The 11,788-nt window shown below is 34.2% G+C and overlaps 3 protein-coding genes across 4 annotated transcripts in view; 1 reads left to right on the forward strand and 2 right to left on the reverse strand.

The window, feature by feature from the left end:
- Positions 1-1,427: 1,427 nt before the first annotated feature.
- Positions 1,428-5,993, reverse strand: LOC108741607. The gene is made up of 4 exons (XM_018476456.1): positions 5,908-5,993; positions 4,817-5,290; positions 4,186-4,517; positions 1,428-4,107 (listed from the first exon to the last, which is right to left on the reverse strand). The coding sequence occupies exons 2-4, from the start codon at positions 5,263-5,265 to the stop codon at positions 1,598-1,600; spliced, it is 3,291 nt and encodes a 1,096-aa protein (XP_018331958.1). The 5' UTR covers positions 5,266-5,290; positions 5,908-5,993; the 3' UTR covers positions 1,428-1,597.
- Positions 5,994-6,016: 23 nt separating this feature from the next.
- Positions 6,017-9,207, forward strand: LOC108741608 (protein spartin). Of its 2 annotated transcripts, none has more exons than XM_018476457.2 (8): positions 6,017-6,110; positions 6,200-6,434; positions 6,499-6,913; positions 7,063-7,200; positions 7,265-7,417; positions 7,711-7,905; positions 7,960-8,212; positions 8,308-9,207. In XM_018476457.2, exons 2-8 carry the CDS (start codon positions 6,309-6,311, stop codon positions 8,690-8,692), a joined length of 1,665 nt encoding a protein of 554 aa, XP_018331959.1. In that variant the 5' UTR covers positions 6,017-6,110; positions 6,200-6,308; the 3' UTR covers positions 8,693-9,207. The 2 variants fall into 2 exon arrangements, with proteins under 2 accessions (XP_018331959.1, XP_018331960.1); XM_018476458.2 differs by having other exon boundaries at positions 6,021-6,110; positions 6,165-6,434.
- Positions 9,208-11,116: 1,909 nt separating this feature from the next.
- The window catches only part of LOC108741610 (tankyrase), an 8,148-nt gene continuing 7,476 nt past the window's right edge, over positions 11,117-11,788 (reverse strand). The window contains exon 13 of the mRNA XM_025979480.1: positions 11,117-11,729. Within this exon, the coding sequence (XP_025835265.1) occupies positions 11,489-11,729 (241 nt within the window). The 3' untranslated portion in view covers positions 11,117-11,488. The remainder of the gene's footprint in view (positions 11,730-11,788) is intronic.

An 11,788-nucleotide genomic window follows, 5' to 3' on the forward strand; every position in this document is an offset into this window, starting at 1 on the left:
AATTTTCCAAATTTTTATACTTAAAAAGTACTATTAAACGCAATATTTATGAAGTAATTAGTACTTGGAGCGGTGCATATACTACTGGAGGTGGATTGTTGTGGGAAAATGTAACTGCCAAGAAGAGGGACAGTCTTAGCGGAAATAATAACTGTAACATCCGGCTCACATTCTGTGATAGTCCAACAACCGATCCAGAACAAACCTTAAACCTTATTTTTACTTTAATAGAATATTATCCTGTTTAGAAAAGGATATTACGAGAAAACAACATGCAATTTTAAAGATGCTTCTGCGGTGTTACGTTTTCTGAAAATTTAATGAATTATTATATTCAATTGTAAATGTACAGCAATAACTGATCATTATGCTTCTTTATTACCAATTTTTGTATATAACTTCTATTGACAACTCCATACATATGTAATGCTTTAGAAACCATATACAGTAAGTGGCAAGTTTCAATTTAAAGTTTATTCCATTTAGTTTGTTATAAAATTATATGTGTAATGCAGTTGAGATAGCTAGCTCCTTTCCTTTTTGAGAGTCATATTTTTCGGACAGTCAGTAAACAAGAACATCCACCAAGTTTAAACACATTTGCGCAAACACGTAAGCACCCATACACCCAACCGTACACAATAATATGTGAATAAAGTAAAAAGTGAAATCACATTCAACAAATTGAGGTAAAGACAGTTAAAAGTAAATAAAACATATTGTTTTTTATTTCCTAAAGTACAATATTTTACAGTGAATAAAGTTAATATAGCTACATAGTACACGTCGCTTTGTGCATAATTCTCTTTTTTTGTAACAGAATACGGGAAGTTGTTACAAATTTGATACGGTGGCAAGAAAAAATGTTTATTGCAAACTTTTTCATTTTATATCTGTTATATAAGAAATAATTTTCATTTTACTTAACGATTATAAGGTGATACAGCATCAGTCTGATAATAATAATGGTTTATCATATTAGGTATCACTTAATATATTTTATTAATTGTACTTACGAGTCTCCATCTGTTTAGGTAACTACAAACTTAATATATTTTATTAATTGTACTTACGAGTCTCCAGATGGAGAACAGAAATTCTTAAAAAAGTGCTGAGCCATCTGTTGCTTTCTTAATGAATCAGGCTTCGTTTTAAGAAATGAATTTAACTCCTCATAGACCTTCATAAGTATTTTCTTTTCATCTTCATTCAACACCCTTGAATCGAAACTAGAAAAAGATTTAATAAACCCATTACGATTCTTTTTGTAAATGTTTAGATTGTTTGAAAATAAGCGCGATATTTGCAATTGATTATTAAGACAATTTGTCATTCTAATAAGAGGAACTTAAGGGAACTGTTTTCTTTTGTAATATTGTAGGATAACACATATAATTAGGTGATTTAATTCACACCTAAANAATATACAAAAATCTGCATTTGTTTTGTTTAAAGCATTCCCCATATCACAACGCTCTCTGTCTTATACACACACATTCACACACACTTATAAGTAATTACACGTTACTACTACTCACTTGTTAAGTCTATTAGTCTATTAGTTCTTTATCTCGCATTCCAGCGAAATGCGTATGCGTCAGTCTATTTTATTCTTAAGACCCGCCCACGCGTTGCCGATTCTCGTTGTAACCGGCACGCCACCTTGATCAGCTCTGTCTTTGAAGAGAGTTTTTTTAACTGGGTTCTCAATAACGCTCTTGTCCGGAGTTTCGAGTCCGTGTTTGGTCACCTTATGTTGGAACAAATGTTTAAACGATAAACAAACAACCTCGCACATGTTACATGGGGCTTTAACTACCCCTGCTGGCGTTCTCGTCCTCTCTGTCGCGTTAAGATCAGGATTGACACACGATTGGGGTTGCTGTTTACCGTTACTTTTACGTCGTCCCTTGACTGACAGTCGTCGCGACGCCCTCTGAGGTTGCGGAGGTACAACAAATGATTTTCTCACATTGAGAGACAGTCGACGTTTCTCGGGTGATTTCGGTTTCACACAGCTGTTCTTAACGTGTGATTCCCATGCAACCTTAGAATAGAAATGTTTCGTGCACGTCCTACACGAAAACTGCCGATGGAAGTTGTTTTTGTGCGTATTAAGAGTCAACACGTTGGCAAACGTTTTCATGCATACAGGACATTTGAGCGGAGGTGGTGTTTTGAAGACTTTCGATGATTTGCATGGTTTCGGGGAAATCTTTGGAGGTACAGTAGCTTTAAACATTTGCTCTTTGACGTGAGATCGCTTGTGGGTGCTCAGTTGAGCGAGTTCGGTGAAAACTTTGTGGCACACGTGACATTCTAGAGAATTCGAGTTGTGAAGCTTCTCATGTTTGTTCAGAAGAGCGTTGTTCTTGAATATCTCTCCGCACTTGTGGCACTGATACCTTTCCGACGGTGTTGGAATTGAGCTTGTTAAACGCATATTAGTTCTTCTGGCACTCGCTTCTTGGAACGTATGATATTGTAAATGTGTTTTCAAGCTTGATTTGCTAGGGAAGGATTTGGAACACTTGGGGCAATGGTTTTCGGCCTTTTCTTCACTGCTGTCTAATTTTGATGAAGAGGTGTCATCGCTAATACTTCTGGTATTCTCGCTTTCGTCAGTTCGCTGCTTTTTCGGAGAAGAAACTGATTCGTTATTTCTTTCTTCGTCCGTGATTGGCTTTTTCTTTGGTGGTCTGCCGCGCTTCCTCTTCAAAATAGAAATATTACTTACCGTTTCTGCTTTTTGGGCGTTCTTTCTTGGTCTTCCTCGTGTTTTTTTTGTATTTTTTTCTTTAAAATCGGACCGATTATTGTCATCTTCGTCTGAATCTGCGGAAAGGTCTATTTGGACAATTTTGACTGTCTCACCACATTCATCCTCACTATCGCTTATTATAATTTCTGAAACATCTGACTTGTACCTTCTCGATTGGCGGATTCCATGTTCATGTTGTTTCGAATCTAAATCGTTTTCTGAATCTGATAACTGAACGATTTCAACGTTGGCTTTTGGGAGTAGGTTTTCTTCGGGGATTTCCACGAAACCCTCAGACGAAACGGCAACTTCTTTGACTATGATTTCTTCGTCAGCACGTTCAACAGGTTTGATTTTTTGCTTCCTTGGCATTCGTCCTTGCCTCACAGGTGCATGAGGGATAGTAGTTTTAGCAATGTAATTTTGGAACAGGATTGCTTGCATAATTTCTTTGTTTCTTGCAAACCTCTTGTCGATCTTTTCAATTGGAATATTCGTGGAGTTTTTGTTTTCTTGTTTAATAATCTCGCTTTTTGTCTCATTTTGATGTTGATGTTCCAATTGAACAAAGGACGTCTTTAATATACTTCTAGGATTGACTTTATATGTTTTGTTTGTATTAACGCGAGGTATTGCCACGTTTTCTTTTTCAGGGTGTTTTAGTACGTAATATACCTGATTCTTGCTCGTTTTGAGATCACCATTTGATTTACTGTTCATTGTTTTATCCATTAAAATGCTCTGTTGTTGTTGCTGCTGTGGAGATTTAAATACTTTTATGCTGTTGGTATTGTTGTTAACTTGAAATAGGTTCGTCTTTTCCAACACTTTTGATGTTGTGACGTCATTTTCGACAGTCTCAGTGAGGTGATATTCACCCATATCTGATTCACTGGAACTAGCGTTGTCTTCGGAAGATTTCACGTTGTTTTTTAATATTTTAGGGGAATTTTCGGTATTTTCCGCATTCTCACCGTCTGACGAGAGCCCGTCATCAGAATTATCAGGACTTTCCATAAAATTACGTATACCTTGGCGGACGCGAGTGATTATGACTTCAGAATTGAGATGTGTATATAAATCAGGGTCTTTAGAATTAGAATAAGTCAATGCTAAATTATGTTCGGTTAAATTTGTTTCGTTTTCTGTTATGTTGTCATTGACGGTCGGGTCTGAAAAGAGCTCTGAAGGTGGACCGTCGTTTTGAACATTTGGACACTCCATGGAATCCATAACATTCACGTAACTATCTTCAAGACCGTCCAAATCCAATGTGAAATCGGAGTCCGTGGATGATTCTTGCAATATTTCGTTTTTTATCCAATCTTGTTTATTAGAAACTGATTCTGCAAAATACAATTAAATTTTTAAATATTTAATTGGGATATAAACAATAAATACATAATATAGAAGTAAATACTTGCCTATCACAGAAACCGATTGTTTTTCTTGTGAATTAATTTTATCATTTTGAAAGGGATCTACTTCACTATTATTAGGAAAGTCAGGAATTGTACCATCTGTATGATCTTCCATTTTTATTTTTAACTGTGGGTCTAAAGGGTTCCGTTCTATGGAATTGTGTTGAACTTCTTTAAAATCATTATAATCGTCTTCTTCTTCTACTTGTTCCTGTTTGCCAATTTTTTCATTTTCAAGTATGTTTTCTTGCAAGTCGTCTAAATTAATGTCTTCATCAATTGGCAATATTTCTGTTGTCCCAACTATTGGTTCCAAATCGCCATTTTCATTTTGTCTGCAAATTAAAGCATACTATACATCTGAATATTATTTTCCTGAATTTATCTGCTACCTTACAAATTATGATTAGTAAAAATTTAACTTTGTTACAGTTGCAAACTGTAAACACCACCCCAGAAAAAAATATAACTTTATAAATACTGCAATCATATGGAATATATTTTAAATCTGCTCCAATTTCAGTTTTACATTTCTACAGAATATATTTAGTTAATAATATATTTATTACTGTACTTGAAATAGTTTCAAGTAAATAAATAATATAACAGCACATTATTGAAAAAAAGAACAAACCTCATTCTATACTGTATCCTTCTCATTATTCCTTCCTCATCACAAGTGACTTGAACAGCTAAGTACTCATCAGACCCCTCAATTTCGTATAAAATGGGTTGCAAAATATTTGATTGCTCAGTTGCTTCTTCATCTTCACATACATTTTGACAAAAACTGCTTTCATCAACAACAGTTGGATTAACTGCTGTTAAATTCAAATCATTCATGACACTATCATCAGTCATTTCTAGTACGGAAAAGTATTCTGTAGTATTGCCCGCTTCATTTACAGACAGAAAAGTCTCATTTCGACTGTCTTCCAGGATGCTCTTATTACCTTCATTCACATTCATTGCTGCCTCTTCCTGAGAATTCCGTTGTTCCCAAACAATTCCTTCTATCAAAATTGTAGATTCGAGTTCATTATTTTCTGCATATACATTATTGTCAAAATAATGACTGGACATGGCAGACACCCGTTTTCAACAAATTCTATATTTATAAACAAAAATTATAATAGTTAATTATTATTTTCACTGCTGATTATTTAACTTGCAACATAAAAGTAAGGTTATTAAGATACTTTTGTTCTTTGTTGATATAGGTACATAATGTACTTTTCGTCTGTTAATATATTTTTATTAAAAGTTTTGGAACACAAACTGTTTCACAATAAAATAAAAACGTTTATTTAAAAGTAACGTATTTTACTGTATTTAGCCTTTTAAACGCCAGGCTTCGCAGATAATTTATCTCATTTCAACTTATTTCAATAATATTGGAAAGAGAATGAGATAGATTGAGATAGATGATTAGTAAAGGTCGTTCGTTTAATAACATTATCTTGTCACATTATTATTATTAAAAATACCACAGACATAAATATAACAGCAAAGCATCGAAGCTCACAACATGATCACAACGCTCACAAGGCGATTATCCAAATCACGAAGAAATAAGTAATGGATATGTAGATTTCATGAAATACGCAATTATCATAGCAATTATTTTACTTAAATTTGCCTATTTGTTATTATATTTTAATAATATCTTCAAACAGTATTAAAGTCTAAATCCCTGTAAACAAAAGGAAAGACGTAATCACTCACCCATAGATCTCACCACCTCATGAGTGTTGCCTTTCCCTACCGCAGCAGAGAAGACCGCAGCCATATGATCCTAAATAATTAAACATATCCATTCTATTATCTATGACCTAACCTAACATTTCTGAATCTGAACATTTACAATACCAAGGTACATAACTTATCCATGAAGGCAGATATTATTTTAATTATATTTTAATTTAAAGGTAAATATTATATCATTAACAAAATTGTTACTTTTCATTTTTTAATATCAATAGGACGTTAATTAGTTGTGCACAATTAATAATTTAAGCGACTTATCGTTCACATCACTACCATCAAAACGGTTACTTAGACCTTTGAACTCATTAGGCGAAGGAAATATTGAAAAATAAAGGCAATCTGGAATTAAGCCTCAAAAAATGGGGAATTCATCCAGTTCTTCAGAGTGGATAGAAACATTTAATACAATAAAAGCTAGTCATGATAAAGCTTATCATATAATAGAAGAAGCAATTTCTTTAGAAGAACAAGAAAAGCCAAATGAGGTACGTATGTATTTTATTTTCTGAAGAATTAAATTATTGATGTTTGTGTTTTTTAATCTTCTAGGCAATAGAGAAGTACAAAGAAGGGGTAAATATAATCGATGGGGCCTTAAGTGTGCAAGTAACAATGCCAGAATCAGCAGATTTTAGATGGGAACAGGCATGTCGAATGATTCAAAAAATGAAAAGAACACGGGGAGAAGTTTTGACTAGAATTCAATGTATTCAATCAGCACCTGGCTTCATGCAGCATGAGCCTCCACCTTTGTATGATGATGTGGTTGGGCCAGAAACGCAACCAACACAGATGTATCAGGAAATAACTTCAGCAGCTCACAATTTGGCTAATGACATACAAAGTGCAGAAGCCACAGAAGTGATATATTCTTATGATAATGTAAAGTTGTATTTTATATCTCCTGATGGAACCGTTTGTCAAACATCTCAACCACAGCAAATGATAATTGGTTTAGTGGAGAGTAAGCATTTTTGTTTTCAATAGTCAATGGAAAAACAGCATACAATGTTCTTTTGTGTAGTTTTCATTTACAGTTCTTAGTGAAAACAAGAGCTATCTTTTTGTATTTTTTGTAAAAAGAGTTAATAATGAGTATATTTTAAAAATTAGGCAAAAAAGAAAACGAACCATCAAAGTACTTCCTACAAGTAGGTGGTTGGGTTTACCCATTGGTGCCTGGAGTGACTGTTTGTTATCGTACCGATTATGGAGCATTTATATTTCCTGATACAGAAACAGAAATTCCCGGTAATAAACGCAAAATTGGTACTTGAATGCAGTATCTTTTAATGAAACCATAATTATATTCAAGGATCTTCTGTCGGTCTTATTTTACCCCAAGAAGCAGATCCTTCTGCATATGAACTTTTAGAAAGTATTTTGCATGGTTTAATAGGACAAACTCCAACCCTACAGCGAATTCGCAAAGATATAAGTGAACGAATTTCAGAGAAAATTGTAACTGGTAATGTATAAACTTTTTTATTTTTTTTTTTTAATGTAAGGAGATGCTGAGAAACCTGTTAGATGGTGGAAAATATAGTGAATTTATCTCAAGTTGAATCAAGTTTTAACATATTTGTGATAATTTACTCTTGTAATTGTAACATCTGGTTTTCATAAACATACAATTCGAAAGCTAGTGTTTGGAAGACAAAAAAAATGTGAATATACATAGGTATGTGTATCCTCGCAATGGCCATTTCAGTGTCTCTTAGTTGTAATTAAGTTTAAAATTTTACTTATTATCTATTACAGGGGCTGCATATTTGTCAGAAGGTTTGGTAAAGGGGGCTCAAAAGGCAAGCGATTATTTAAACCAAAAAACTCCTCAATTAATACAGAAAATTACACCAGCTGATCAGTCAGCTTCTATACCAAAAAGTGTTAGTAAAACTGCAGAAATAGCACACAGTGCTACAGGTACAGCTGCTTCAGTGACTGGATACATAGGTAAAAAATAGGTTTTTATATATTTAGAGTTAACTAACATCTATTCATTATTAGCTGAGAAAGTAGGCTTAGCAACTATGGCTCTGGGACATTATTTGGCTCCGCATGTTCAAAGTCAAGGCTCTAAATTGCTGAAAACTGGATTCAAAATGACCGATGAAGAAGCTAATGCGAGAATGAACAGTATTCTGACAGTGGCCGCAGGAGCCGTTGAAGGATTCTCAACGGTTTATCGGGGATTAGAAACATCAGCTTCTATTTTGGGCAGAAACTTATCCAATAACACTGTTAAAGTGGTGGAACATAAGTAAGTATTAATTAAGTGTGAAAAAAATGCAATTGGTACCTGGAAAGTTTATATAAAAATTATAGTAATAAATTTCCTTTTTCTATGATTAAAAGATATGGTAGTCCAGCAGGAAATTTAGCAAGTAACACCTTAGGTGCGGGTGGTAATGTTTGGAACGTATACTCAAATTCTAAAAACTTTACGCCAAAAGGACTGGTTAAAAACACAGCCAAGGGTACTGGAAAAGCTATGATTGCAGATAAGAGATTACTACTGAGAATAAACGGGAACGCCAGTACCAGTGGTGATACTCAAACAAGAAATACGGTAGCAGTAAGTGACTTACAGACGCTTTACCCTAATGTCGAAAATTTGCGAGATATGGAGGCGTCTACCCCTTACGTTTCTATTACAAATACTGATATTTCGAATACTGTAACTTCTTCACCTTATTCGAAAACTGAACTTAGCGATGAATTGCCGAAAAAAGAACCGTGAAACTTGACTGATTTTATGAATAAGCAGATATTTTTTTATTGCTGTCTCTTGCTGCTAAACATTTATGAACTTGAACTGGAAAAAATGGTGTTGTGATCCGTAAATAAGTAATATACAACAGTTTTCTAAGTTTTAGGAGTACACACAGAGGATGACAGAATAAGTAAGCGACATATACATATGGGCATAAAATACAAAAAATATTAGTTAATTTTTTAGTTAAAATTAAAGTCCTTGTTATATGTATGTAATTTAAAAAAGATTCTCTTGTTTGAAAGTTACCAAATAGTTCTAGACAAGCTTAAAAGCGAAATAATATCATATTTAATTTAATGAAAATATATTTATTAAATATTAGATGTCAGATCAAATATATGATTAAAAAATTTACTGAACACAATTTAATAGCCAGGATAGGTACAAAGTTCTTTGTTATACACAACCTACATGTATGTATAAGTGTATATTTCTTTATGCAATTTTCATTGTAATTTATAAAATATAACGCATTTTTTTCCTATNTATCGATACAAATTTGAAAAACAAAGAAAATTTCATCAACCCTCCACCCCTCAAAAACTTATCGATCAGTCTTTGATGGTGGTGGCGGGAGTGAATAACCTTCAGTTATACGTGACACCACTCTGTACATTTGTCGTTCAAAAACCTTTTGATGAAATTTGAAAAAAAAAAAATAATAAAAGAAGGGGGAGTGAACTGAAGAAAAGATGGTGAAGGAGGGAGACAAGGCAGGTGATGGGGTTGAGGGTGTTTCGTTGCTTTCGTGGCGCGCGATCTCCACAAACGTTATCGACCGACGACTCGCAGAATTTAGGCACTAAGTCCGCTCCGTTCGTTGCACGTCGCGGCGCTATGCGTCAGTCTGGTTGTCGTGGTTTTCGCGACGCCGAGCGTCATCGGGATGATGCTGTGCTCCGTTGACCGGCGGCAGCATGGACCTGCCACGCATCGCGTCCAATTCATCTATAAATCCGCCGAGTATTTTTTGCTCGGATTACAGCGGCAGGTAATAAATAAATAATAATAAATAAGTAAACGAAATAACGAGACGTGCCATCGTTTACATGAAATATGTATATACATATACGTACATTGTCAACCAACCGGAAATGCACCTACCGGAAGTACCTATTTTCTTCCTAGTGCTCAAGGTGTAGAGGTTATCATAAACGTTCGAAAAACAAATGATGATCCTGAACTTTACAGACGAATGAAAATAGATTTGTTTGTTGGTCTGTTCTTTTTTCACTTACTTTCTTCTTTCTTACTTCCTTATTCTTATTGCCACCTCTCACAATCAGTTAGATATAATCTTTCGATGCTATTTCAAGTGGTTCGAGGTTTTTTTTTCTTTTATAAAATGCAGTTTTAAAAATAAATCTGTTACATTTTCAGACTAAGTATTGTTTCCAAAATTACTCTTCTAATTAATTTAAAAAGGAAAGGCTGTATAGTGTATTTTTGAAATTTTTAGGTTTCCTTTTTTAATAATTAAGTTAAAAATCGCTTTTTTTCTTGAAAATTCATTAAGGATGATAATTAATAAATTAATAAGAACAATAAGGTGATAAACGTGCCCTCGCAATAAATATAAAATATGTACATTGTACATATTATCAAAATAGCAAAATTTTTGAAAATACCTATTGAAGACATTTGGTTTTTAGAGAGTGAGAGAAAAAGTGGCACTCAGTACGTGACCGTCCAGTTGAGAATAAAAAATATTAATATTTTGTTAATATCAGTTCAGGAACAGTTTAAACTTTTTCTATCAAAATAGCTAAACATTATTGTACAAAGAAAGAAAACGTTCAATATTGATCCTATTAAAGTTTAAAAATATAATCAGAAATTTTCAGTGTAAATTCAGAAACTTAGTTTACTTATAACCACCCTGTATGGCAATCTGTAAACACTACAACATTCAAACGTATGTGATCTATTGTATACATTATATAGCAGTACTTTTTATATAATATGTGATTATAATTAAGCAGTCATTTAAAAGTCAAAAGGAGATTTTAAAAATTTAAAATAATACTTTCAAACAAAATAAAAAATTCACATCGCACTTGAACACAACTTTTAACAAATAATATAATGACGTTTTATAATAATTCAAAGGAACTACCCAACTCAGTGCACACATTCTTCATAAATGAATGAGTAAATGAATCATCATTTCTTCACTTTTAGTATCATATTGTTTACTGCTGTGGTCACCATGTCGCATTTTTTAATTGTAAGGCTTGAACTTTTGCTTTTAAAAACGTAACAAAACAAGAAAAAATAATTTAATTATGCATAAAAAGCAAATAATAATTAAAAGATGTAGGTATGGGACCGTAAAATAAAAACCAGTATACAAATTACTCATTAAAAGTATAACAAAAACACTTCATATTTGCCGAATGGTATAAATTATATTAACATTGTACAGGGTGCCCCTCCATGATGACATTATCAAAGGGTCAAGAAAATTATAAATATGAATGTCCTCCTCGTGGAATACCCTGTATAAGCCTTACACACGCAAAAAAAACAGATTGATTTGGAGGTATTACCTTATAAAGTAGTGTAGTTGGTAGTCAGTCACAAGGTGGCGTTACTCGTGTCAAGCGGTACCCGTCCGGTGCTTTGAGACTTGTTTTTAGCCATCGCGGGGACCGCGAGGCATCGTAGCCACGCGGCCACCGCGTCCCTCACTTGTTCCGCGCATCGTCGAGGTCGCACGAGCAACAATAACGGCGTCCAGCGGTCTCTTGGATCGGGGAATCACCTGCTTTCCGAATCTACATCGCTACCCGAACAGTCCTCGGGCTTAACGATCTGATATGTGACGAAGTACTCGGGATAGGCCTGTTCTCCGCGATAGACGACGTATTCGGGGTAGTTGAGGCCGCCCGCCGAGGGACGTCCCATAACCGAATGATGCCCGGGAGGTGCATGGGCCATTTTCATTGCACTGAATTGCAGGAATGATTTGCCAAGAGTTACACGGCATAACAGCAAATGCCTGTGTGAAACATAATATATATATATATATGCGAGAATGAACAGTATTCTGATAGTGGC

Source organism: Agrilus planipennis, unplaced genomic scaffold, assembly GCF_000699045.2.
Source record: "Agrilus planipennis isolate EAB-ADULT unplaced genomic scaffold, Apla_2.0 scaffold320, whole genome shotgun sequence".
In the NCBI taxonomy this organism is placed as follows: Eukaryota; Metazoa; Arthropoda; class Insecta; order Coleoptera; family Buprestidae; genus Agrilus; species Agrilus planipennis.

Excerpts from the sequence above, each read along its gene's own strand:
- LOC108741607 (XM_018476456.1), bottom strand. The coding sequence starts at position 5,265 with ATGTCCAGTCATTATTTTGACAATAATGTATATGCAGAAAATAATGAA. Across the intron at positions 4,518-4,816 it reads AGGATACAGTATAGAATGAG|ACAAAATGAAAATGGCGATT; the intron begins GTTTGTTCTTTT and ends TTTAATTTGCAG. Across the intron at positions 4,108-4,185 it reads ACAATCGGTTTCTGTGATAG|AATCAGTTTCTAATAAACAA; the intron begins GCAAGTATTTAC and ends TGTATTTTGCAG.
- LOC108741608 (XM_018476457.2), top strand. The coding sequence starts at position 6,309 with ATGGGGAATTCATCCAGTTCTTCAGAGTGGATAGAAACATTTAATACA. Across the intron at positions 6,914-7,062 it reads GATAATTGGTTTAGTGGAGA|GCAAAAAAGAAAACGAACCA; the intron begins GTAAGCATTTTT and ends TTTAAAAATTAG. Across the intron at positions 7,418-7,710 it reads TTCAGAGAAAATTGTAACTG|GGGCTGCATATTTGTCAGAA; the intron begins GTAATGTATAAA and ends TATCTATTACAG.